This window comes from Stegodyphus dumicola, chromosome X2 (genome assembly GCF_044657685.1).
Source record: "Stegodyphus dumicola isolate Sdum_Otavi_A_Nest chromosome X2, ASM4465768v1".
NCBI lineage: Eukaryota > Metazoa > Arthropoda > Arachnida > Araneae > Eresidae > Stegodyphus > Stegodyphus dumicola.
In genome coordinates this window covers 145284966-145312589 of record NC_140781.1, presented here as the reverse complement: position 1 = coordinate 145312589, position 27624 = coordinate 145284966, and the positions used below count along the sequence as shown (strand labels likewise).

Genomic DNA, 27624 nt, shown 5'->3' with positions numbered 1-27624 from the left:
GTTTCGTAAAGAATATATTTCATATTGTTCATTATAGCTTTTAAAACTGACTATTATTTAGCTGTAGAGCTTAAATTCAATAAACTTGCTTTTAAGTGTAGATTTAAGTCTTATTTGTTGATACAACATTAGCGTTCTAGACAGACAATTTTTTTCATTTTTTGATATATTTGCTCAGAATATTTCTTGTGTTTTTAAAGAATGCATTAGAAATTCAATTTGTTTCAAGAATTTCATGTGATTTTATAAATTTCGCAAAATCAAATTAGCTAATCCAAATATTATCGGCTTTGAAATTCCTTGTACTTGACTTTTCAAGACGGACCCACAAAATGAAAATAGTTCTTATGTGCTTTACCACGATCACCTATTTACTCAACTGATACAAATTTGTGAATTTAATTCAAATGATGCTTTTAACCAGCTAGGGCTTCAAGTCAGCGTTTTATGGAATCCCAAAAATGGAGCTCAGCTTTTTGTCAGAATTCTTTAGGCGGGAACGGCCTTCATAGTTTTCTCTATCCTATTACCTATGTATCTTCTATTACCAGATTGGGTACAAAGCTGGATTAGAATATTCGGGGAAGGGGAGGAAGAATCGGTCATTGGTGGGTGAGAACGTTTCATGATCTAGGATTAAATAATCCGATTCAACATTTGGCAAAAGTATACACTAAATTTATCTTAAATAGCTACCAGTATTTTTAATATTCACTAAGATGCCAATTTTAACTCTTACTCTTCAGAATCAATACCGGCACGGCAAAACCAGTTTTACATCAGTAGCAGTTTTTCCTTAAAAGTGTTGAATCACTGCTGACACGGCGAAGTTCCTTAAATAAAGAAAAGAAGATTGAAAAGAAAGAATTTTTAGTAAAAAATTGCAGTGAAGTTTATTTGTTTATACCAATACTTTTTTTTTTTTTCATTTTTCATGCTCATTATTGAAACACAACTGATGTCGAAAAGTTGACATGACAAAGATATGATTAGTTTAGAAGCAATAGATGTGCAAACCTGCGTACGAACCCAGTTAAGAAATTAAAATGTTGTGGATGAACTATTTTTGCACTGTGCATGGCTTATTTACTGTTATTCGCAAGCATAGGTTTGGTTTATTAGACTACGGCAAAGCACTCGAGGGCTATCTGCCTTAAGAGAGGGATGCCTTCGTGGAGAACTTTTTAAGGGTGTAGTGGTGTATTTAATTATGGCAAAGCACACTAGGGCTATCTGCTTAAGGGGAGGGATGCCTTCGTGGAGGACTTTCTAAGGGAAACTGGCTCGTATACACGTTACACATGGGGAAAACCACGAAAACGCCCATGCAGCTAGCCCGTTCGCGGGATTCGAACCTCAGACCGAACTACCAGTGTTCAGCGACTTTTACCGCTCAGCCGCTGGTGGGCTTAGCAAGCATAGGAATTTTACCTAAAGGAGGAAAAGAGAGGAAACAATAAAAAAACATTGGTTCCATTGAGAACTCCTGTGAAAGTGATGTTGGATTATAACAGGACATACGAGAGTTATTTGCCAAGAGAAGAATTTTCCTGGGGGGGGGGTTTTAAGGAAAAACTGGCTATGTATGTTACATGAAAAAAAGGTGGGGGAAATTAAAAACTGTTAAGCAGCCAGCTCGTTCACTTTAACTTGAACTTCGGTCGAACTACTAGTGTTTAGTCATTTTGCAGCTTGCCTGCTGATGAGTTCGAAAGTGATGTTAATTTCTGTGTGTGTTTGATTATGGAGGAATACAAAATGGTTACTTGCTTTGATGCTTCGTTGTCTATTCTAATGTTCAGCGGGAATTCATCCCGCCCTTACCAGATCCTCGTAGTATCCCATGGAGGGAGTCACACTTGAAAGGTCTATTACATCTGAATCATCTTTGGGAACGAGAACTAAAAGAAAAATAATCATAAGGAGGCACTATTTGTTTCCTTACTGTCTTCTTGGATGTCAGTAGATAGAATATGGGGGTTTGGAGCCATGTGGCGCTGTGGCGCTCACAGACGACGGACGGGGGGAGAGGAAATTTACGGAGGAGCCCGTGTGGGTTGATACGTCATCAACCACGCGGCTTAATCCCGGACGTGCTGCATCCTGTTTGTGACGTCATCACGCATTATCACTTCGTATTATCTTGCTATTCTTACGTCAGACACATGTTTCATCCTTTTTGTGTAGTAATCCGGTTTCATGTACACGTTTATCGATTGACATAGAACTTCCCGCTGCTTTGATGTCATACTAAATCCGCGGTCTGATTGCAACTTGTTAGAATTTCTAGCGCATTCTTTTTAGTTCAGCAACGACCGCTAGAGGGCAGTAGTCGTATCCATAGCGCTTTCTGATTGGTTCTCCTGGATCCTGACCAAGGCTTATATAGAGAGACGCTGGACCCTATCATATCATTTCCGCCTGTGTTGCATGTTTCGTTCCTGCTTTCGCTCTTCCTGTTTGAATCAAGACGTGTTATTCGAGGTACGTATTATTTTTAATCATATATCTTTTTCGTGTTCGTATATTTGATGTTACTATTTAATTTGAGTACGAAAATCTGCATTTGTTGCACTGCCTTTATAGTTTGACTTTATATTTTTTAGATGGATTTGGAACAACAGTTTGAGAACGAGCCTCTCAACATGGATGTGCCGAAGATTTCAGATTCTGAACAATACCATGAAAAGCCCAAAGAAACACCCATCTCGCAGAACGCTAATGGCAAACGAAAAATAGACGAAGAAAATACATATAAAAAGAAAGTAAGTATTACGAAAAGAGTTTATTCTTGCTATAACGCAGACTTATTATTCTTTTATCAAACGACTCATCATTATTTTTTCTCTTTTAGCGCAACGGACGCTTTACTGAAGGCACAATCCCAGAGGAGCTGACACATATTGGCAACAATGTCTTTGTGGGACCTACCCTTTTCAACGGAAAGATCAAAGTGCACATCAGGCAATACAGCAAGTACGGGAGTTCATATTATCCGATTCGTAACGGTGTGAATTTAGAGCCTTCGTGTTTGGACACCTTCTCTCAACACAGCCCACAAGAGGTGTTCACAATGAATCTGCACCTACCCAAGAATTTTAGTGCGGAATATAATGGTTACCACATCACGTTAAAGCAATTTACAGTAAAAGGAGTGGAGAAAAGCAATATTAGACTTACAATCGCCCAGTGGGAAGAATTGTCCACAAATTACAGTCGCATCAGTACCATCGTCACTAACCTCGTATATCAATGTATGGACTTTTTTGAAGCCTACGAAAGTGTATCCGAGGAACCTATTAACGAGGAAAAGCTTCCAGAATCCTTCGACATTTCTTTGGGAACAGCATGCCTTCAAACTATTCTAAAGACGTCACTAGAACAGCTGATCCAAGAACACGGAGATTTGAAGTATCCTAAACTTATAAACTGTGAAGAGCTCGCTATTTATAAAACAGAAACTATCAACTCCATGGCTCTGAAATTAAATTCTATCGACATAGTCAGGCAATTTTATGGAAATGTATGGACTGAAGAGCCTTATTTACTTCTGATTAAACCAGCACATTATATCACAAAAGACTTTTTAAAATCTGTTTGTCTCAAACATGTACTTGATGAAGTGAAAGAAACATTTTGTCCTACCAATCTGGAAAAATATGGTGCTTATGGTATTGAATATTATGAATGTTTAAAAAGTAAATAAAATTATTGGTTTATAATGGTCTCTTTACTGTCTCATAATTAAGTTTAAAAATAAATATATAAGGGAACACTATAAATACTCATACACATTTGCTTTCCGTTCATAAGAAGGATTGATATAGAAATAAGAGGTTGTATGTTTTAGAGTAAACTATAAATGAGCGTTCACATTTCTATTAGTAAAAATCACTGCTGTACATACCATGAATCTGACTCAGATGTATCGCGATCCAGCCCTTTCCGCCAGTTTTGGTGGAGTGAGTGCTTTGCATCGTGCTTTAAAAGGCAAAGAAAGTCACAAAACGATCAAGAATTGGCTTACCAGCAAAGAGTCATATACTTTGCACAAGCCTACCCAGCGACATTTTCGTCGCAATCGCGTCCTCGTCAGAGGCATCGACGCTCAGTTTCAGTCTGATTTGGCAGATATGCAGTCTCTTGCCAAACACAACGATGGATATAAATATTTGCTAACGTGTATTGATGTGTTTTCCAAATATGCTTGGGTTATTCCCCTCAAAGATAAAACAGGTCAGAGTGTCAAATCAGCTCTTGAACATATTTTTAGCGAGAGAAAACCACATGTGTTACAGACTGACAAAGGTAAAGAGTATAAGAATAAAATCGTTCAAACTTATCTTAAAAAAGAAAAGGTTCTTTTTTTCACAACTGAGAACAGTACAGTAAAGGCAAGCATCATCGAACGATTCCACAGAACCCTCAAAAGCAAAATGTGGAAGTACTTCAGTGAAATGAATACATATCGTTATATTGACGTAATAGATAAATTAATTCACAGTTATAATCATACCTGGCATTGCTCTATTCAAACTGAACCAGCGAATGTCAATAAACACAATGAGAAACAAGTGTGGAATCAATTATATAAAGACCTACATAAACCTCAACCTAAGTTCAAAGTGGGAGATACAGTGCGCGTTAGCAAATTAAAAATGATTTTTGAAAAAGGCTATGAAAGTAACTGGACGAGAGAAATCTTTACGATCCATGAAATCCTTCCTAGAAATCCACCTGTTTATCGACTTAAAGACCTTGCTGGAGAAGTCATTGAAGGAACCTTCTACGAAAAGGAACTGCAAAAAATTTCAGATTCGGGATATTATCCTGTTGAAAAAGTGTTGCGAGAAAGAAAGAGAAATGGTATGACGGAATACTATGTGAAATTCGTAGGTTATCCACCAAAATTTAATGCATGGGTGACAGATGTGAAAAGAATATAAAAACTCCACATCGTATAAAGAATCGTCATTTGCCAAGATGTCTTTCTATATGACGTTACCTAGTGATAGCTCTCAACGTTATTTTCCAGGAAATACTATCTCTCATTTCATTACTCAATTGCCTGTACCCATATCTTTGAACGGGGAATGGGAAGTTGGTCTTTCTGAGATCATTTACCCGCACACCTGGTACAATATTAACAAAGATAACAATCTCTTTGGCTTTGATTTGGGTGACTCTTCAGGTGTAAGGGAAGTTGCCAATAGAAAAATACCACCAGGATGTTACGAAAGTGTCCCAGATCTCTTAAAAGCCATGACATTAGCATCATTTAAAGATAAAATCTCTTTACAGTATGATCGTTCAACAAAAAGAGTGAAAATTGTGACGCAAAATGGAGCTCGATTAATCTTTTATGATTCGGGATTGGCAAGTTTATTAGGCTTCGAACCGCAGATTGTCGAAGGTACTTGGAATAGTCCATATGTGGGTGATTTGCATTCTGCTTATACATTACTTTATGTGTATAGTGATATCGTTTCGCCTCAGATTGTTGGTAATGTGCAAGCTCCCCTCTTAAGAGTCGTGACAGTTACCGGAAAAGATGGTGATACCGTAAATGTACAGTACGACAGACCGCATTATGTACCAGTAGCAAGAAATTCATTTAATACAATCGAAGTGGAAATCCGACTCAATTCGGGTACATTCGTTCCTTTTGAGAGGGGTAAGTTAATTCTTGTGCTTCATTTCCGAAGGCGACAAATCCTATAAATATGACAACAGAAGAGGAAAAGTTTTATTTGTAAAGAAGACATCAAGATGCTCGTACCATACGAATGTTGTACTCAGAATTATGAAAATCATTATCAAACCGGCTCGGGACTTTCTTATTATCAAGGTCAACCCTATCAAAAGGGCTATGGTCTCGGGGGATTTTTTCGTAGTCTATTTCGCTCTGCTATGCCTTTGTTTGTGAAAGGAGCTAAAACGGTGGGGAAAGAAGCTTTGCGCACCGGAACTCTCATCGCAAATGATGTGTTGGCAGGTGAAAACATTAAGTCTGCTGCTAAACAAAGAGCCAAAGAGGCGGGAAAAGTATTAGCTGCAAAAGCTATTCGTAAAGCCCAGACCATGGTTGGTAGTGGCAAGTATAAAAGGAAGCGAAAACAGTCAAAACACTTCATTTCTCCGAAAGCTGTGAAGCAGAGAAGACGTGATATTTTCGATTCATAATGGCTTTTATCATGAAAGATTCCCCTGAATGTGTTAAATCCGAATTAGAACTTTTTCATTTACCTGGAACTCAAACGGCGATTCAGAGCGGCCAATGGGTTCAGTTTCATCCTCTATCTAATGTATTTGATGGAGGTCCCGTAGAATTTCATATTTCAGGCAGTGGAGAAGATTATATTGACTTGTCACAAACACAACTCTACGTGAGAGCAAAAATAATAAAAACGGATGGTTCATCTCTGGATAAAGATGCTACAATCGGCCCAGTAAATTTGTTCCTGCATTCTTTATTTTCTCAGGTGGATGTCACATTAAACGAACGACTGGTGTCTTCTTCTAGTAACACATACCCCTATAGAGCTTATATTGAAACTTTGCTCAATCACGGCTATGATAGTAAAACTTCAAAATTAGCAGCTGAAATGTATGATAAAGAACTAGAGAAGCGATCTTCCTTTTTCAAACTGAGTTCTACTGTTGATATGATTGGTGGCATTCATTTTGATTTATTTCATCAAGAAAGGCTTTTATTAAATATGGTGGATGTTAAATTAACTCTCATAAGAAGCAAGCCGGAGTTTTGTTTGCAAGGGAAAGCAGGTCATAAAGTGGTTTTAGAACATGTATCTCTTTTCGTGAGAAAAGTGCGTGTGAGCCCTGGAGTTATCCTAGGTCATGCCAAAGCGTTAGAGAAGAGTAATGCTAAGTATCCTATTAATAGAGTATTATGTAAAGTCTATTCCATTCCCCAAAATAGCATGTCCTTGATACAAGACAACGTTTTTGTTGGCCAGATGCCTCAAAGAATTGTAATGGGATGTGTTGATAATGACGCTTTTCATGGAAATTTTGCCAAGTCACCATTTGAGTTTAAACATTATCACCTGAATTTCATTGGAGTGTACGTCGACGGACAGCCTGTGCCTTACAATCCACTGGAACCAAATTTTGATAACAACAATTATATTCGAGCTTATCATAGCCTGTTTTTCAATAAATCCCAGCACGATAAAGGCATTTTTATATCCAGAGAAGACTATTTACAAGGTAATGTGTTATTTGGTTTCGAATTATCACCAGACCTTTGTGATGGAGAGCATATGAATCTCATTAAGCATTCTAATCTACGGATTGAGTTAAAGTTCAGCCAACCTCTCGAGCAAACCGTGTGTGTGATTATCTTTGCAGAATTTGATAACGTGATTGAAATTAATAAATCGAGGAACATCATTTTTGACTTTAACTGATGGATGGTCGTATTATACAAGACATTTTATCTCGTGAAGCAGCAGCTGTCTTTCGAGGAGTTTATCCAGCTGATAAAATACCTCCCTTAATTAGAAGATCAGCCATCGTTGTGAATACAGACAACTCCACAGAACCCGGAGCGCATTGGGTAGCCTTTTTTCAAGATGAAGAATTAGAATTTTTTGATTCTTACGGACAATCTCCAGATGTTTATGGATTCCACTGTTCAAATGTAAAATGGAATAATATTCCATTACAGAGTGTAACTTCTAATGTATGTGGAGCATACTGTATTTATTATGTACTGAAACGAAGCCAAGGCCAATCTATGTACGCCATTATTGAAAATTTATGTAAAATGAGTGATTTTAACCTGTATCAATTTGTGAAAAAAACTTATGGTGTAAGAATGATTTTTAAACAATGAAATATTTGAAATGTATTTTTTCTTCTCTGTTTTATTTTTCTGACTGAATAAATTTTTTCAACTTATATAAAAGCATATTGAGTTTTAAATAATGAAACCTTTTCATATGAAGAAAAACACAAATATCACTTTTCGACCTAAAAAAATTAAAGTGAAATTTTTTCGACCTAAAAATATCTAAATGAAATTTTTTCGACTTTTCAAAATCAAAGTGTAAATTTTTCCCCTTACATTTTGAAATTAACATGAGTTTTCCCATAGAAAAAATAAAAGTTGAGATTTTTCTCCCTAAAAAAATTAAAGTGAAATTTTTTCGACCTAAAAATATCTAAATGAAATTTTTTCGACTTTTCAAAATCAAAGTGTAAATTTTTCCCCTTACATTTTGAAATTAACATGAGTTTTCCCATAGAAAAAATAAAAGTTGAGATTTTTCTCCGTAAAAAAATTAAAGTGAAATTTTTTCGACCTAAAAATATCTAAATGAATTTTTTTCGACTTATAAAAAAAATAATAATAATAAAAATAAAAATAAAAATAAATAAAAAAAACTGAAGTTTTTCATCTTAAAAACTGTAAATAAAACTTTTTCCGTCTTAGAAAAAATCTTTTTATTTTTTATTTTATTTATTTTTTCATAATTATTTTTTATTTCGGAAAAGTATCTTATTCCTAAGAACACAATAAAGACACATATATCAAGTTAACATTGTTTTATTTAATATCTAATCCATGCATTTCTTCGAGCATACATGACATTTAATTTGTTATGAACATCATACATAGTAGGTAAACCTAATTCTTTTAACACAGCATAAAATTCATTTTGTCCAACAACTGGTTTTTTCTTATTTCTTAAAAAATGATTGATAAGTGTCACAACATGAGTCCCTGGAACGACCTGATCCCGATAAATGAGTTCACCTCCATCTGAAATATGTTTCTTTACATGATGATAAATGTCTTTTGCTTGAGACTTGTATTTTAAAGGAGCCACATTCACAACATTTTTCTCAAATGGATCTTCCGTTGGAATTCCTTCTTTCTTCACCAAAGTTTCTTCTTTCTTTTCCATAGGTTTCTCTGTTTTTTCAACGGGGGGTGGTAACTGATAGGTAATATATTTCTGGAGTACTTGTAGATACAAAGCTGCTTTTTCACTTTCATCAAGGTCTTTTTTCTTTAAAATTCTATCCATTTTCTCATCCAGTTCGGTAAGATGTTCCACCGTTTGTCGTCTTTCTTCTGGTACGATGAGAAGTTTTTTACTGAACTCCATGAATAAGAGAACTAATGACAGAAATAGCCGCAGGTAAGAGAACACTTAGAAAACCTTCCCCTTTTTGTACAAGCAGTCTTCTTTTCTTATAAAGAGGTACTTTTTTATTGGCGAGTTTTCGTAAACTTCGTTTATAAGGCGCTAATTGAGCCTTTCGCTTGGAGGAAACGGCAAGATGACCTCGAAGCAAGTTTAAGGCACATTCACACACAGTTTTTATGACACTATTGGGGCACTTGCGAAGCAAATCACTTGAAAATTTACTTTTCGAGATGAGTTTCGGTTGCTCTAATTGGTGCAGCGAACAGTTCGACATTTTATACACGAATGACAGTAAAGAAAAAAGTGTTGGGCTTTTATAGAGTCTCTACGAAGCGTGCATAAGCGGCGGCTTTTTGAACAGCACAGTGTGAAAAGTTCTTCACATGCAAATAAGGGCATACTATTTCTCCTGAAGGTAAGTCACAAAAACGGGGACAGTTTTCATCATCCAAATTAATCACTTCTTTTCTGGTATGATTTTGAAAATATTTCTTTTTTTCCAGACCTTTGACATATATTTTTTTAAATGAACGAAACAGCATCTGAAGGACTAAATTTAAATCTGCATATGACATTTCTCCATATGTCCAGTCCATATTATGTATATTCCGAGATACCCACGAAAACGTGAGTTGTGTTTTCTTGCTGAAATCTTCAAAGGAACAGGGGGGTTGAAAAGTCCATCTGCCACGATACGTTGGGTCCCCTACGGCAAAAGCTGCAAGTTCTTTAATAAAAAACTGTCCTGAAGAATGTTGGAAGCCTTCAAAGTCGATCACCACAGACATCTTCACTCGTTGACAACTCACCAGCGAATGACTAGCGAGGTTGATAGACGTAGTATTTATCGTTAGGAAAAAGCCCCGTTCTCAGACGCATGGAGTCAGATGTTTCAGGTTTGAGATCAACCAATAAATAACTGTAAGGTTTAGATGTAGCATCCTGATACACTTCTTGAAAAAACTTGTTCTTTTCTGGGTATAACTGCCTTCCCAGATGCATAATTTGAGACTTGTCTCTTGTATTTTTAAAGAGCACTAAATAATTAGCATTCAAAGACATTTCTCGAATACCTTTATGAAACAAATTTTGTACAATGAAAATAACACTAAGATTTCGATGATGAGATCCTTTGGTAAATAACTTAGTCAATCTTATATCATTTCCGAGTTCCGACATAAGATCATCAATAATAATCACAGAATTTGATAAAGTGTGGATGTTTTCAGGCAAACCATCAAAAAATTCAATATGATTCATCTCATCGTAAAGACTTTGATAAGCACCATAGCACCAAATAATTTTAGGAGGAAAAGGAGTGATCATTTGGTGGTCCATTAATTTTTTAATAAACATGGTTTTTCCGCTGCCACTAGGACCAGCAGCTAACATCGTGAAAGGATGCTTTAATTTCAACAATTCCATCTTAACTAAATTCTTATTCGAAAAACAATTCTATTTATAGCTGTTCCACCAACTTTTTAATTTTTCTAACTTTCCATTTTTTGATAAAACTAAAATTAATTTTTCTAACTTGCCAGATTAATTATTGTAACTTGATTAAAATATTCTAACGTGTTAAGCATTTTTTTAAAAAGATTCAGAGAACCCTCTCTTTACTGAAGACTTGGTTTTTAAAAGTACAAAACAAGAAATAATATACTTAAATAAACATTTATTAAAGTTTGAAGACACATCATTACACTTATTTACATCATAAATTTCCACAATAAAATACTTTTAGAATTTTGATTCAATGTACAGAGAATTTTGAGACAAAATTATTCAAACTAAAATTATATGGCATAATGTCCGTATGCATAGGACGATATCCCATCGTCCAAAATGTACCGTTTTGTATCGAAAGGACACAAAGTAGCTTTCGTGTAAGCCACAGTCTTTATCTGATGACTGTGGCTAGCAATACGTTGCACATGCGCAAGGCCGCGTTGTTGTTGTAAAAGACAGTTAACGTAGTCCCCATGACGAATCTGTCTTTTAAGGATGGTTTTCGATACGCCCTTAGCAGTTTTTTTCTCAGTAGAGTTACTCAGTAGGCTGTACATTTTTGGCTTGAGTCCAACAAATTCTTGGGCAATTTGTCCAGATAGTTCATCTTTCATTTTACCAATCGTCTTTTTATTGGTAAGGCTGTAGAGGGGATGATTTTCTGGGTAATCTGAGGTATCGAATAAGTTCAGATTGTTGCTCATGTCTTGAAAAATATCATCAGTTTCTATTTCGTAACACAGACTGTCGGTGTCTGTGAATAATAAACGGGCCTTTGATGCATATGTTTTCTTGATATATCCATAATGAAATTGATACATCAACGTTTTTGATAAATCCAAGATGCTGAAGCCTACATAGATAGGACGATTCAGAACCAAGCTGGTTTTCCGTCGCTCAATGGCTGCCAGATCGTCGGTGATGATCTTGAAGGAATGAAATGTTGGAGCAGCGACTAACTTCTTGGCTTGTTTATCTCGATGAACCAGATCAATGCAGGTACGTTTTCTGAGATTTTCCATCGTCTTTCCGAAAACTGAATTGTTTAAGAGTTTAAACAAATCTTTTTCGAATGAAGATTTAGCCAGTTTACGTTGCCTAGTGTTGAATTCAATGTATGTTGCAAGCCAAGGAGATTGTTTGAACTTTAGCACTCGATGGATCTTGGTCACGTGAAGCCCCAGTGAAACATATTGCTTCAGATTTCGGTAATGTATCACGTACCGATGCTTAGGTTGCAGATTTGGCACCAATTTGATAGAACTGCTCGGTGGGATTTGGAATTTAGTTGCCAGGTCTCGCGTGTAAGGTGACCACATATCAGGAGTCACGACTACTTGTTCGGGAGCAAGAGGATAGTCCGAATGATCATCGTGAAGTTCCCTTGGATACTCCAGATCAACTTCAAGGATACATCCTTCTTCCGCATCGTCAGCCATCTCCATGGAGTTAAGAGGTCCGTCATGCCACTTGAAGTCATGGGTTGGTAAAGCTTGACTCATGGCCCATCTAAAAAGATAGAATAAAAATAATGAATATCACAAGTAAATAATAGAGAAAATATTATATCTAAACATTTGGAAAGGATACTTACCCGTAAAGGTTATTGGCATCCAAATACATAATATAAGATGATGACTTCGTTGGGTCATAATTTTCCATATATTTATTATTGGCTGGGCTGAAGCGATGAGAAATCATAGCGATGCCACCTCAAATGCCCTTTTCTATAAAGAGATACATATCAGGATCGGTGAGTAACTCCAGTTGGACGTCGGTCATGCGTAGAGCAGCTTGCCAGGCCAGACCAGGTGCTGTGTAAACATGTGCCGGATCCAGTTTGTAAAAATCAAGACATAGTCGTCTGAAGTTTTGAAAAATATCCGCCAGAAGCAAAACATCACTTTTTACATAGAGGTCGTGGTAGTCTCCTAGATGACGTAATCCGAAATCTTCCCAGACTCTGTTCGCATGTTGGTAATCCTCATCGTTGATATCACTCTCTGTTAAATGGCTGTAGAAGGCAGAGAGAGGTGGAAGGTGCGGCTCATCAAATCGCTCAAACGAATCTAAGTACTCATAAGGGTAGACACCTGGAAAAATTTTTTTTAAAAATATCGAGATTAAAAAAAAACCTGTATAAAAAAGTCATAATACATTATCATATATAAAAAGTTATAGAAATTCTGATTACCTTTTCGAAGCATCAGATCTGTTTTTTCCCGAAAATAGGTTCTTGTGAGTTGAAATTGTTGGGATTCCAAATTAGCCGCGAGCTTTTCTAAAGAAGCATTCAGAAATTGTAGAGAATCGATGAAGCGTAGACGACCCAAAGAAACAGAGATGAATTTTTCTGAATTCTGCGGAATACACTTAATCTCTTCGTCCTTGAATTTTCCCACCGCTTGCATCAGGAGGTGAGAATCATATCCCTTCAGATTATGAAAGACCACGGGTAGAAAATTTGCAAATTTGAAATTGATGTTGCATCCATTATGAGCAGGTAGCCTCTGTAGACTCCTGAAAGATGGCAATGGTCCCGCACCTAAAAAATGAAAAATTTGTTTTAAAAACACATTATTATAAAGCATATTACTGAATGAAGTTATAATATTCGACTAATACTTACCTTATCTCCATTCAATGGCTTCTCACAGATATGACATTCAGAGGCAGATTCGTAGACCCATTGATTTTCTTGGGTGAAAATCATAGGCTCTACAGTTTTCAAAATTTCAAAGATGCCCCTTTCTTCTTCCAATAAAGATGCTAGAAAGTGGTTGACAGCGTCTTTCCCTCTATATACTTGAGGTTCCCGATAAAATGAACCGTCTTGTCCCACGATCACGTAACTGTATCCACAAGGAAGATGGTTGGCTACAGAGGTGGTTGATGACTTCGAAGGATCCGGTAGGCAGGTAGCTTGCTTTACTAAAATGGATTCAAAGTCGGCATAAACTATATATGGAATGGGTAGTTGAAACTGGTGCTTGTCGAATTTTAACCATTTATTTTCCGGCATTTTAATTTTTTGTGATCCATGCACTCGACAGTCTTCTACATGCCCGTCGAGAGTCTCCTTCTTTGTGAATCGGTGAAGGCAATAGTCACAATAAAATGTTCCACACTTATGTTTGGTGAGTCCGGCAAGAAGACGAGATATGTTCTTGATAAGACAATAATGTCTCTTTTCCTCATCAGAAATGAGCAACAGATTGATATGACGATCACCTACAAAAGAGAAAAATACCATTTCATAAAATAATTTTCAAACTTAAAGCATGTCTATTAAAGTTTACAAAATAGAGATAAATTACCGTTTCGACTCCTGGTGATCCGAAGAGGTAAAATCTCATTGTTTTCCCAACCGAACACGTTTATCGACAGGTTGTTCATTTTCTCGAACTTGTCCAGCCGGTGAATGGGGGTGGGAAAAGACAACCCGTCCGCATTGATTTCGTTTTCATAGGGCTTATAGTGAGATACTCGATATGCATGTTCTCGATGATCTTTGATGGGGTGAAGAGCTGCTAACACACTCCAGACGAGACATTTGTGGTCCTCATTCTGGATATTGAGAACTGCCATTTTACTGGCTAAGGCTTTCGGTAGGGGTATGTAGGAAGAGGCCGCCAGGGGTTTGTAGACAGCGATCTTGAGCTCCAGATATTGGACGGAGTCTAAAACCCATCCTGAACCTTTTTTCAGAAATTTGTCCAAGGAATCCAGCGCCTGTAAAACATTTCATGAGTATTACTAATTTTACACACATTTTAAAATAAATTAAAATTCACATAAAATTAACTTTCTTACCTTTTCAAAAGCTGCTTGCATATCGGGCATTTCTCCCGTGAGCGTAGTACAGCATCTCGATCGAAAGTAAGGGATGCATGTCTCCTCCTCGGTCTCTGACACTTTTCTGACCATCTTCACAGAAGCATTCAAGTACCATTTGATACCTTGATGCTGTGTGGCAGCTTCTCGAATCTTGCTAGCGATATCAGTTTTTGAAGACTCTAAAAATACTTGCAAATCTGTTTTGGTGTCTTCACTGGGATAAATGATTTCTGTAGCAAACGTACCAAGGCAGGGTGGGCGTTCTTGCCGTGGTCGTTTAGGGGCAGGCAGGGTGGCGGGGGAAGCTGCTCGTTTCACTGAGCGAGATGGCATGGATGTCGGGTTCTGAATGCGTTTTCATATGCCTCATTAAACTATCCTTTCGGGAAAACTCCTTTTTGCATATGGCGCAAATGTGTCTTGATATTGAATGCTGCACTTCAATATGTCTTGTCAAGCTTCTCTGGTGTGCAAAAGTTTTATTACACTCCGAGCAAGTTAAATTTGGGGTATCAGCGAAAGGCGAATCCAACTGTGATGATGTAAGATCACCAAAATCCATTATAGCAATCGTTTGATCATCCAAAGGCACGTCTTCATGTTCAAAAACATATTCAGGATCCATCTAAAAATATAAGAGGACAAAAATAAGTATTATAACTCAAAATTTCTCAAACATATCATATTTAAAAAAAGAAAGATACTTACGCTGCCTTGTGGTTGAGCAACCTCATGATTTAAAAACATAGCTTCAGATGTATGCTCCATCTGGAAAAAAAAAGTAGAGAAAGAATTCAATTGTTTATGAAATAAATAGGACTAAAAAAGTTAAAATATTAAAATAAACTTACTTATAATAGTAAAATAAAAACAAACTCATTTAAAAATATATTGTAGCGTTAAATAGAAAGAATGCAAAGGGCAAATCATCAGTTTAATAAATGCGATAATATTTACATGGAAACACGAAATAATGTTAATTTAACTAAGAAGATTTACGTTAGGAAAAAGAAAGCATACTAAAGATAATTTAAAGAATGCAATAATATTTCGCGTGAAAACCTAAGAGTACCGTTAAGTTAAAAAATATTCAACAAAGAAAATTTACATTAGGTATCATATTTCAATAAATGTAATCTATAAATAATAGGGAAAAGCGCAGAATAAAATGAATATAAAAGAGGTATCGAAAATGAATGACTTATATTAAAACAAAATGGGTTCAACTAAAATAATCACAGGGAAAAGTCTTAAAGAAAAATAAAGTAGACATTATAAAAACTATGTATAATATCTAATAAAAATAAATATTAACATCGAGTATATGAATGCAAACATAATCTATGGTAAAACACTTACCTCGAATAACACGTCTTGATTCAAACAGGAAGAGCGAAAGCAGGAACAAAACATGCAACACAGGCGGAAATGATATGATAGGGTCCAGCGTCTCTCTATATAGGCCTTGGTCAGGATCCATGAGAACCAATCAGAAAGCGCTATGGATACGACTACTGCCCTCTAGCGGTCGTTGCTGAACTAAAAAGAATGCGCTAGAAATTCTAACATGCTACAATCAGGTTGCGGATTTAGTATGACATCAAAGCAGCGGGGAGTTCTATGTCAATCGATAAACGTGTACATGAAACCGGATTACTACACAAAAAGGATGAGACATGTGTCTGACGTAAAAATAGCAAGATAATACGAAGTGATAATGCGTGATGACGTCACAAACAGGATGCAGCACGTCCGGGGTTAAGCCGCGTGGTTGATGACGTATCAACCCACACGGGCTCCTCCGTAAATTTCCTCTCCCCCCGTCCGTCGTCTGTGAGCGCCACAGCGCCACATGGCTCCAAACCCCCATATTCTATCTACTGATGTCAGAGTTTTGAAAACCTGGCTAACTACTTATGGTTACCTACGTAAGATAAAGGATACCTTGATGAAGAACTTAAAATAAATATTATTATCGACAATAGAAAAGTAATGACAATTGGACAAATAGTCATAATAGGCACTGTTAACTGGAAGCCAATCGCCAAATGTGCGCCAATGTACCAAATGTGGAAATGTTTATATCCCATCATGGTTTGGTTTATGTGATTACGGCAAAGCCTCGAGGGCTATCTGCCTAAGGTCAGGGATGCACTCGTGGGGGGCATTCTAAGAGAAACTGGCTCGTTTACGCGTTACGCATGGGGAAAATTACTAAAACGCTGATACAGCCATCCCGTACGCGGGAGTTGAATATCGCGTCACGTTATAACTGTATAATGTGCGCGATACTGAATCACTTAAAAACATCACAGAAATGCAGAAATTCGGCATACCACATACTAAACATTATATATATTATACGACACATTACTGTTATTACAAGTTAAAACTTTTTTATGAAGCTATACGTATCATTGGGGGTTGCCTAATCGTAAAATCTGTCAATGTCCATGTTTGGCGGTAAGTGTAACCATTTTAACTAAAACTGTTTGATGATGATTCTAAGAATAATTTGGCGCGAGCAGTATAGGATTTAAGAACTTTGCACATGATTTAGCATATAATTATCAGTGGCAGTCAAAAATCCCAGTTGTCGAAACCTAACTTAAAATTATTCTTTTGCAAAAAGTTAAAACATACTTTTTTAAAAAATGTAACAAGCGAAGATCTTAGGTTCATCAGTGCTGAGAAAGACAGCTTTGTTCTTTGCTTAATCAGTGTTGAGAAGGGCTTAGCAGTTTGCAACTTAGTCAAAGAGTTTGATAACAATGCTGAGAAAACTCCATGAGCGCTGTTTTGCTTTCTGTGTTAGGAGGTCAAATAAATAATATTTTGGGAATTAGTATTGTCCACACTAAAAATAAGTCAGAATGGACAACTCCCCAGTTAACGTTGCTTATGCGATGAAAAGAAAGCTGGGTCTTTGACCCAGTTGGAAGTTGGCAAAGAAGGTTTTGTTTTGTTGCCTTACTAAAGTGGCCGAATTAAATGTCGTGACTTTGAAATCCTTTCTCACTTATCTGTGATTCGTATTTCGCTTCATATCGGCTACGGTACGTTGACCTTGATACAAAATCAGTTTCGTATTCGTATCTTTCCATTTAGCTATCAAACACTACGGGAAAAAGATGCTTACTACATTTCTTGTTGTTGCCTTAAAAAGAAAAACCTCAGGATTCTAATATTTCAGAAATAAAACGCAAAAACATTACATTTGCCTCAAAACGAATTCTAACACATAAACATGATGATATATTTTCATGGATTTTTATGTGTACAGTTAATGTATGCTTTTTTCTAAACATCTCATGCCGATTCTTTAACGGATCGAATAATCGAACGCATGAAACTCGCTACGGTATGAATTGCATGGAAATGAGAATGGGATAATTAGATGATAAATCCAATTTTAAATTTATATGTAAATTTTGAAACTTGGCGATAAGATTAAACGAAGTTAAATAATAAATAAATAATATTAAATGAAGATTAAACGACAGTGAATCAGTTGTTTTATTTTACAACGTAAATGAAACTGCGCAACAATGAGCAGTTTATGAAAAAAATCAACTCTTATAATTAATTAAAAATTTCACTATACAATAGAAATTAATAAACTAATCTGCTGAGTGCGTCTACGACACACATTTTTATCTTCACCTTTTCTAATATAAGACGAATTGAAATTAGCAAATGCCCTCCCACTCCACAATGGCGAGATCAAGCCGTCTATAGACGTTGGGCACTAGTAAGGCCGGAAGCGGTGGTCACTTTATTATGGAGGCACTTAAAAGGTGGACCGCAGTAGCCTCTTATGAAGAGACCGACAAAGTACACCCATGCCTTCTCCGGGATTCGAACCCGGGCCCTTCGGTACGGCATTCACTTACCATTTTCCTGTCTAGGCGGCATTAGTAAACGCTTAAAGTTAAAATTTAAATACAAGTTGTTTATCACTTATCAGTGGGCTTATTTCGTTATATAATGTAGGTAAAATTTAGTGCGGCTCGTAATCTTTTGTAGCAGAACTATGCTCCAGAAAGAAAAACCTTTGAATTTTAACCGCTTATACCCAGAATTTGATCAAATTGGTTGAACGCTTTTTATCTTTTATTGAAGTGTATGTGAGTATTTCTGTCACGGATAATGTTCAGCTGTCTGTTTATGCAAGCTTAATCAGACTAGGAATTCAGAATAATATTAGGTACTTTTTTTTAAGATCCGCTGTATACATGATCCTTTCATCATTTTCTGTTTTCAGTATGGGGTGTAGTTAAATAACAGTGTTTCATAGAAATTTCGGCAGTTCAATATCTGCTGTGATTTTTCCATTCACACAATTGAACTTGTTTACAGACAATTTTTAATTTGAAAGTCACGGACAGAAAAATAAATGCAGTGATTGAAAATCGTAACAACTTAATACGTACTCAACTGACAGAACGTCAATTTCCTTTCATTATTTGTTGTAACTCATTTTTGTCCTTATTTTTGATATGAATCAATTATAAATCGTACGCTAACGGGGTGTTTAAATTAAACAGATTGTGAAGTACACGAAGAGGATTTCATTATTCTTTCTGTGAAGTATTTTGAATTCGTTTGCATTAGAAATTATTATTTTAGTCACTTCAAATGAACATATCTGTGCGAATTTTTCACTTAAAGGTATGGAACTTGTTTTGATTGTTAACTCATTAAAGCTCATATTTTACTTATTAGAATTTTTGATCTACAGAAATTATATAAAAATGTAGATTTTGTTTTTATACAATCTTTCTACCTTAGTATTGAAACTACTTTCATAAAATGGTCTACCTTAAGAAACTTTGTAACTAGAAGCATAAGGTCTCTAGGAACAGTAGTTACGGAAAAAAAGCTTTAGCAAGCTTAATACTCTACATCCTGTTACATTCAGAACTTCATCAAAAAGAATTTGTCGGTTTTGTTTCTATTTATATTTAGCTGCGTTTCGATAATGTAATTTTTTTTCAGAATCAAATTTTTTAGTCTTATGTCTCAAATTCAAATTGCGTCATTTATAATTACCTAAATTTTGCTTATTTTCATGTAGCAGTAGGGGGGGGGATATTTTCAGTGTGAGGGCTCTGATAGTGAATATGAAGAATTTTACTTATTTGCAAATCATACTCAGATTATCTGCATATTTGCTTTCCAATTTTCAGAATTCCTAACATAATGGGAGATTCTTCAGCAATCTAATGATGTGGATAGAATGCTGATCATATTTACCGTACCCTTGCGATCATTTAATTAATCGAAGTATAGCGGAATTACTATTCAATAACTATTGTACAGGAAAACTGAAGGACTATTACAGCTTAAATTATAGAGACTATTTAGATTTTTCGAAACAGGAAATGTGAAAAATCCATTATGCTATTCCATGATTCGAATCACGGATCTTCCATTTCGCTAATTCAACGTGATAACTGTTTACACTACGACAGCACAGATGGGGAATATATTTCCTTTTATTTCTCCCCCATGGACCATATTCAGGTGGTGATGGTTTATTGTCCACCATATTTTAATTCGAGCACTACTGTACAGACTTTTAAAATTTTCGGTGCGGAAGACGGGAAAAATCGTCTTTAAACGTTATTTTACCATTAAAAGTATTTTGTCATTAAAATCCTTTACTTGTGGACTTCAATAAAAATAATAATTGCTGAGACTGTTAGTCTCTTTTGGTGAAGGAAGCATGAAAAATCAGCTGTATTTTCGCCGGAATACGAACCATAGGCCTTCCAGTTTACTAGCTCGCATTGGAGAATTCCTTGCAAAATAACTTTGCTCAGATATTTAAGTAGGAGAAAGCATAGTAATACGATTAATGTCAAATGTCTCTCTTCGGTACTTGTTCTTAAAACCCGATTTGTGTCTCTTAAGTTCGCTCAATTTCAACGCTTAGGAACGTTTTTCTTTTTCGGTCAAAGGCGGAATTGAAGGCTGTTTTTCATTGTGAAAGATAAAAGACGTACGACAGACTTTTCCCAATCTCGTGGTCGAGTGTTTCCAGTGGGGCAATCCACCAGTGTTTTAGAGGCGGAGTAAAACTACTGCCCTACTTGTGCCTTCTCCAGTTAACTCCTGGATCTCATCCAATCATCTTTAACTGTTTAGCCTCTGTTCTATCTTTAGCCTCGTTAGAATGATCTTAACATTTCCCCTTCCTGTGACTTAAAATTTTATTTTTTGTTTATTTTGATATTGCTTGCAAGGTTTAAGGTTTCGGATCTTTTTGGAGAATTTGTTTTTCTTTGAGCATTTTGAGGGTCATCTTTGATTTTTCTCTCTGCGCTATAATAAGAATTGAGCTATTACGAAGTTTTTCGTGCTTGTTTGTTTTAACTGACGTTTAAATGGAATTTTCCAGGATGAAGAAGTACTTAATACCTGGAAAATATTTGATAAATGTCTTTACTTTTGTGTACTTGTTAAGCTTGGCGTTTTGTAATGTCTGAGGGTCATTCTTTTAACAAAAGACAGGCATTACTTTTTTTAGTCGTGTATCTTGATAAACAATTTTCGGTTAAGACAGACTCGTGAATGATTTATAAATATAATGTTCAGAAAAGTATTAAGTTTTAAACTACGCTGGGGAATGTTATGCAAAAAGGAAATTTTCTTTTTTGCAGTTTTATTTATAACTTTCGTTTACGGATCATCACAGTTTTTATTTATGACTTTTCTTTTACGGAATATAATCATATCAAAGATTATATGCCCTTATTTTAACTAAATACGAGTAATTTTAACTAAATACTCGTATAATTTCACTTCCAGAAAGGATCCATCATAGGTTGAGTACAGGTATCGCATTAAGAAAATACAGTTGTTGTTTTTAAGTAACTTTTGTGATTTACGTTTTACAGCTTGCACTTTTTTGTAGTTAAATAGCATCTACATGCGCATAATAATTTCTAGTGCCTGTATGTGGTAATTATAGCTCATTAAACTTCAGCATAGGCATCGCCAATAAAAGAAAATTTTAATTGTTTCATTAATTACCTTATATTAATTATGTTCTTACTAAAATTATAGCTATAAAAATACAACTAATTTTATATATTATAGTATAATAATTATATTAAAGATTTTACACAAATTCTGTTTGCATATATTCTTTGATATGCAAACAGGATTGGCGTAGAAGCTTTTATTTAGCTTTAATATTTGATTACCTTTCAGTTTAATATGAAATCATATAAAATATCATTCCACGTATATAGATAATTTTTTTAATATGCAAACAGGATTGGCGTAGAAGCTTTTATTTAGCTTTAATATTTGATTACCTTTCAGTTTAATATGAAATCATATAAAATATCATTCCGCGTATATAAATATTTTTTATATGCAAACAGGATTGGCGTAAAAGCTTTTATTTATCTTTAATATTTGATTACCTTTCAGTTTTATATGAAATCATATAAAATATCATTCCACGTATATAAATAATTTCTTTTTATCTCAGAAAGAGAAAATTTAGCATCCTTCCCTAGCGACAAAGCTCTTGAAAGAAATATAGTTTTTTTAAACAAAAACCATTAGTGGTCGTACGGATAAAACCGTTGAACACTGTTTATTTCTCAATGATAAATTTCTGATGGAGACAGTGTTAGATTTCTGATGGAACGGGCAGGCTGCGTGGGGTCTTTTGCGACCTCACAACCTATGGTAATGGCGGTTCCGATAAGCAGGAGTTCCTCAATCCTTTTATCCCCAAAGAAAACTTTTATACCGTTTTCAGACGGCAAAGAATTCTTGCATAAAAATGCTACATCTGCAGCTAATGTTAAATTAGCCTGAATTAAAAATTTTATGTATAATTTATCCAGCAATCATAGACAAGGCTATTTTGGGTAAGGAAAATCTATTTTTTCCACGGATCTTATTTAAATTTTTCAATATGATTTTTACACCTTTTTGCAAGAGATAATCGAATTGTTCATTCCCTTATTTCCTTCTGAGCCGATTAAATAATAATCAATTTGAATATACGATAAATTAGATCTCGGTTAGTGATTTGACTTAAGAAAGGACTGTTTTTATGCACCAATATTATAATCATTTAAGTTAATAATTTGATTGATTAAACGTACCGAGTCATTGTTTATACAACGTAATATGGGTATTCATATTATATGCGACTTCAGGATCATATATTACAAATTTTAGAATATAATTATATAAACTTTTGAATGTAAAAGTTGAATAAGTGGTATGAAGTAATGTAAAGGGAAAACAAATCTAACCCCCCCCCCAAAAAAAACAGATGTTGGGGAATCCTTGAAAACATTCCATGGAACCATGTTTAAACCCTTATGAATACTTAGGCATCTATATTTCGCTTTTCATTGCCATATATATGCTTAATAATATATTTACGTAACTTAAATGCATCGCTTATGTTACTGCTGAGATAAGGTTTAGCTTCTAAATACGTAGCGTTGCTTGTATTTTGCAAAATGCAGCGGCTAAGAGTATTATTACATGTAATTTGAAATGAATGATATATTAATACATAAATTATTTTATATTAAAAATATCAAGAAAGCAACAAAAACATTAAAACTGGAAAACTACAGAAAGGGAACTAATTCATATTTAAAATGCTATGCATGTGTATACACGTATGCATTCCACTGACATTAGTATAATGTTCTACTGAATGTTTCTCTTAATTGTGTTTCTAAAAAAAAAATTAATATATCTTTATATTTTTATTTTGTTTTCCGAAAAGAATGTAATGAAGTCTGCTTTGATTGTTTTTATAAAATTTTTCTTTGAATATATAATGCACTATTTCTACAACTGCGATCCTGGAAAGATTGTAAAAATGCTTTAATGCATTTTTGCAGTCATCTTTAACGGTTTATAAAAATGCATGAAAGATAAAGAAGACTGAAGAAAATATTGCTGCCCTGTTTTCTGTAATCAAAAGTATAGGTAATTTATGTTTTCTTTAGTAAACTTCGTTGAAAGGAGTTTAATGAGTTGCATTTATGGTAGTATGTTATCATTAACATGAAGATATTAATAATTCACTTAAAGATAAAACCTCGTGATTTACATTTGTATCAAAAGAAAATACCTTAGCTCAACACTATCGAGGAACTGAAGATAATTTAATGTGCGGGGGAGTTTGATGAACTTCTGTTGAGCGCAAGGAAGCGTACAGGCAAGAAGGCTTATCTTTCTTGTAAGCAGTTTAAAACCAGTAAGGTAAACAGCTCGGCGAAGCAGAATTCTTTACGTATCACACAAGTGTCCACCGTGGAGCGAAAAACGCGCATGACTACTGCCTACAAATAAATAAATGTAAGGTAAAAGCAAATAAAAGGAGTACCATCGTTTTCGAAGTAAACAAGAGAATAAGGAACTCGACAGGAAATATTTCTTTTTAGTTGATGTTTTAAGGCGTGATATCTACTTGGGAATGCCATTCGTATGATTTAGAAGTAAATTCTTTCATTTCTCGTCTGCATGTGGCGCACGAATCGAATAAATAACAGCTACATAAACACTTAAATCTTGGGGAATGCTGAAAAATTAAAATAAAGAAAACAAGAAGCAGAACCAGTATTATGAAATAAACCTTCATAAAACTGGTTCTGCGTTATAATTTTAAAATTTATTTATCACGAAAAATTTTTCTTTACTTCCTAAGCAGTTTAGAAATAACGAAAGTAGGTTGGCAAAGGCCTGGACCTTGAACTCGAACCCAGGACCCATAATGTATGGAAGAGCTCGCTATCGTTGTGAAACCAGTCTGCTTAACTGCCAGATTGGCCAACTAAATTTCGTCACACATGCTGAGCAAAAGGATACAGCGAATGACTAATTGTGGACTTGAAGCTATGATGAGATGGACATTTCATTTTCGTGGGTGACAAAGTCGCAACTCTTAGGATAATTATAGAAAAGGAAAATATGTAGGATAACTTAATGAATTTCTTAAAAAATCTTCATTCCCCCTTTAAAAGAGAGGGGATGAAGATTTTCTGAGAGAGTGAGAGAAAACGTGAGATTTACTTGAAAACTCTCGAACTTCGAGTATCTCCAGGAAGGCATGCAGAAAGGAGGGGAAAAAAACCTTATTACCCCTCCCCCTTTTAAAGGACAACTGGAGATTAGGGGACATAATCGCAAAATCCTGGTGGTTACGAATTATAGTCCACCACCATTTAGTTCAAGCGCCATTGTAAAGTCATTGGGAGTTTTTTAATACTGGAAACTTGAAAAATGTGCAGTGCTCTTTCCGGAACTCGAACCCTAGCTTCTCGAATACGCATCGAGTATGCATCCTATTACACCACGAAAGCATGCTGAAAGGAAGGAGAATATTAATTATTAAAATAATATTAATATCAGATAACAAAAGGCTATAATTAATTTTTTGAGACAGTATAACTGAGTAATACACGTTAGAGCAGCGAGAAATCAAGGTGAAAACTAGAGAGTCATATATGCTAATGTTGAGTTAAATTAATTTATTATCTTGAATGACAAGCAAGATGTTATAAACTTAGCAACTTATGTTATAAACGTAGTTAATAATTGATGTAGACTATTTTTTTCTGTTGCTTCATTCTTGCTACTTTGCTTGCTCTTTGTCGAATGCAAAGAACACATATTTAATGTTCACATGATTGCGGCAAAGCACGTGAGGATTACCTGCCTAAGGGAATTTAGCTCATATTAACACTATACATTGGAAAACCACAAAACGTTATGCTCAAACATTTAGTTTGGGCATAAGTTTTTGCGTAATCTGAGCATAATTTTAGCTGTTTGATGGAGGAAGCTGTAAAATTCAGCTTCTTTTCAGTTTTAGCTTATCTTTTAGAGCAGAGTTTCTTAAACTGTGAGTCGCGACCACCATGGGGGGTCACGAGAACTGCAACAGGGGGGTCGCCAAAAATTTTAGCAGTTTTGATATTTCTGTAACTTATCAAAATAATTTTGCAATTACAAAATATTTTTACATAATGTATCTGAAAATAGATAAAGATAAGACAATACAAAGAAAAAACGAAAACGTTTCGTCGAATTCTTTTTGCAATATAAACGTTCATTTTACTACTTGCTTTGCACGTGACGCTGTCATTTCGTCTGTTACTTATTTAAAATTTTCACATTTGTTCTATGTCTTAAAATTAGAAATTAAAGTTAATGACCTAAAACTGTAGTAGTGTTACAGAACAAGTTATAAAACTGACGGTTTCACTCACGCGTGTTTCGGGTTTGCGCAATGATTATGGGGTCCCACAAATTTTCGTAAATATTATAGGGTCCAGAGATCGCGAAAAAAATTTCAGTGATAAAAAGGGGTCGCGACTGAAAAAAAGTTTAAGAAGCCCTGCTTTAGAGTAAAACTTTCTTACAAACATGTTGATGACATCCCACGTGGATTGGGTATCTGAAGATTTGGACAAAAAAAAAAAAAAAAAAAAGGTTTTCAAAACCTATCTAGAAAAAATATAAATTTGGTAAAATGGAAATTAAAAATTGCGCCTTTATTATGTCTTAATACTGAAAACGTTTGAATCTAAATAAATAAATAAGTAAAACATTACAATTACATAATTTGTAATCAATAATCGCAACTATCAAATAATAAATAAGAAATTATTCATTGGTTTGATAAGCTTAAAATGATAACACAGCAGCAGTGGACAAATACAGCGCAGCAAACATTGTGCTAAAAATATTTTAAATTACAGTTTATTTTAAAGTAGTTTCTTATTTATTGCTTATTAATGCATTATAATAATTAATAAATAGGGGCTCTATTAAAAATTCTGGAAAACAACATAAACTGGAATAACATAAAGTTCGCAAGGCATCTTAGAGTCAGCATTTTCCCATAACCTAAGAAACAGTGAATTAATCAAGACATCTTCAGGATATTAAATTACAAATTTTTTAGGATATCTAAAAAGCAGGTTCCTCAGGATATCCTTAATACGTCACTGAATGCTGCGACTTAAAAAACATTCTGATGATATTCTGTGCTACAGGAGAATAAACCTCCTTCATATCACATTATGTATATTTGTCATAAAACATCAATAAATAATATTTTATGATAAATATGCGTAATGAGGTATAAACTGTAGTATTAATTATTAGATACAAAGAAAAAATGTGAAAGAAAGTGAGGTATGATGGCAGATAAGAGAATTTAGAATTTAAAATGTTAAAGGGAAAAAAATGAAAACTGGGGAATATTTTTAGGAATAGGTCAGCATTTTCTGCAAAGGTAAGATAAGGGACGATATTGTTGTTTTTTGTGGTAAACGACTTGAGATCAGCAACATGCTTAATGATCAATTAATATTTTCTGGGAAGAAACTATAAGAACTGATAAAACTGTTGTTTATCTCGCTGAAACGGACTTAATAGCGTATCAAGTGAAAACTCTTATAACGTGCAACAACGCGGCCCCTGCCTGAACAGTGTTTGAAATTAAATTTTAAAAAATAAAATAAAAAGTTTAATACATTTCCATTGATTCATCCTCCCCTTTGACCCACGGCAAATTAACAGTCAAACAAAATAACCCTTAACTGCGTAGGGCTATGAAATATATCGGACAGTACTAAAGATAGTTACTGGACGGCGCAGCGCTCTCAGTTCAGTTCAGTTCAGTTCATTCACCTTCACCGGTCATGGCGCTATCGTGTAAAAATCCAGTGCTTTTACACACGGCTGAGCTGTTTCGTTCATTTGGAGATAAGAATGCGTTTCGCTGGAACAGAACAGGGATTTATTTGTTTATTCCTGTCATCGTTGCATGCTGGAGAAGGAATAAGTAATCTAAAACATTAAAAAAAAGGATTTGCTGATTTGACAGGTTTACATGCTGCAGCACGTGCAAGACTCAGTTCATTATAGAATTCAATAAAACTCGACCACCAGTACTTTTCGTGTTTTGGACGTAACTGCTGAATTGTTTTAGTCTGGGATATTAACGTTTCTCTGAATTTGCATGATGATTCATAAAAAGACCTACAGACTACAGATACTATATTTATATTCTGCAGCTTCAGATTTTTTACATATT

General features: G+C 35.0%; 5 protein-coding genes across 8 annotated transcripts in view; 3 read left to right on the top strand and 2 right to left on the bottom strand.

The window, feature by feature from the left end:
- The window catches only part of Eip74EF (Ecdysone-induced protein E74), a 560026-nt gene that overhangs the window by 60286 nt on the left and 472116 nt on the right, over window positions 1–27624 (top strand). The gene's annotated exons all lie outside the window — the stretch shown is intronic.
- Window positions 232–3745, top strand: LOC118181185 (uncharacterized). The gene is made up of 3 exons (XM_085809755.1): window positions 232–2484; window positions 2607–2765; window positions 2855–3745. The coding sequence occupies exons 1-3, from the start codon at window positions 2431–2433 to the stop codon at window positions 3704–3706; spliced, it is 1065 nt and encodes a 354-aa protein (XP_085665881.1). The 5' UTR covers window positions 232–2430; the 3' UTR covers window positions 3707–3745.
- On the top strand, window positions 6183–7430 carry LOC118181184 (uncharacterized protein F54H12.2-like). The gene has a single exon (XM_035350263.2). It carries the CDS (start codon window positions 6183–6185, stop codon window positions 7428–7430), a length of 1248 nt encoding a protein of 415 aa, XP_035206154.2.
- LOC118181183 (uncharacterized) lies at window positions 10576–13083 on the bottom strand. The gene is made up of 3 exons (XM_085808907.1): window positions 12883–13083; window positions 12283–12781; window positions 10576–12197 (listed from the first exon to the last, which is right to left on the bottom strand). The coding sequence occupies exons 2-3, from the start codon at window positions 12387–12389 to the stop codon at window positions 10976–10978; spliced, it is 1329 nt and encodes a 442-aa protein (XP_085665033.1). The 5' UTR covers window positions 12390–12781; window positions 12883–13083; the 3' UTR covers window positions 10576–10975.
- On the bottom strand, window positions 14540–16068 carry LOC118181182 (uncharacterized). The gene is made up of 3 exons (XM_035350261.2): window positions 15885–16068; window positions 15234–15293; window positions 14540–15150 (listed from the first exon to the last, which is right to left on the bottom strand). The coding sequence occupies exons 1-3, from the start codon at window positions 15936–15938 to the stop codon at window positions 14803–14805; spliced, it is 462 nt and encodes a 153-aa protein (XP_035206152.2). The 5' UTR covers window positions 15939–16068; the 3' UTR covers window positions 14540–14802.

Bases quoted from the DNA above. Each gene is read 5' to 3' on its own strand.
- LOC118181185 (XM_085809755.1), top strand. From the start codon at position 2,431: ATGTTTCGTTCCTGCTTTCGCTCTTCCTGTTTGAATCAAGACGTGTTA. The intron at 2,485-2,606 runs GTACGTATTATT...TATATTTTTTAG, and splicing joins ATCAAGACGTGTTATTCGAG to ATGGATTTGGAACAACAGTT. The intron at 2,766-2,854 runs GTAAGTATTACG...TTTCTCTTTTAG, and splicing joins AAAATACATATAAAAAGAAA to CGCAACGGACGCTTTACTGA.
- LOC118181184 (XM_035350263.2), top strand. From the start codon at position 6,183: ATGGCTTTTATCATGAAAGATTCCCCTGAATGTGTTAAATCCGAATTA.
- LOC118181183 (XM_085808907.1), bottom strand. From the start codon at position 12,389: ATGATTTCTCATCGCTTCAGCCCAGCCAATAATAAATATATGGAAAAT. The intron at 12,198-12,282 runs GTAAGTATCCTT...CTATCTTTTTAG, and splicing joins GATGCCAATAACCTTTACGG to ATGGGCCATGAGTCAAGCTT.
- LOC118181182 (XM_035350261.2), bottom strand. From the start codon at position 15,938: ATGTTTTGTTCCTGCTTTCGCTCTTCCTGTTTGAATCAAGACGTGTTA. The intron at 15,294-15,884 runs GTAAGTGTTTTA...TTTTTTTTCCAG, and splicing joins ATCAAGACGTGTTATTCGAG to ATGGAGCATACATCTGAAGC. The intron at 15,151-15,233 runs GTAAGTATCTTT...TTATATTTTTAG, and splicing joins TTGCTCAACCACAAGGCAGC to ATGGATCCTGAATATGTTTT.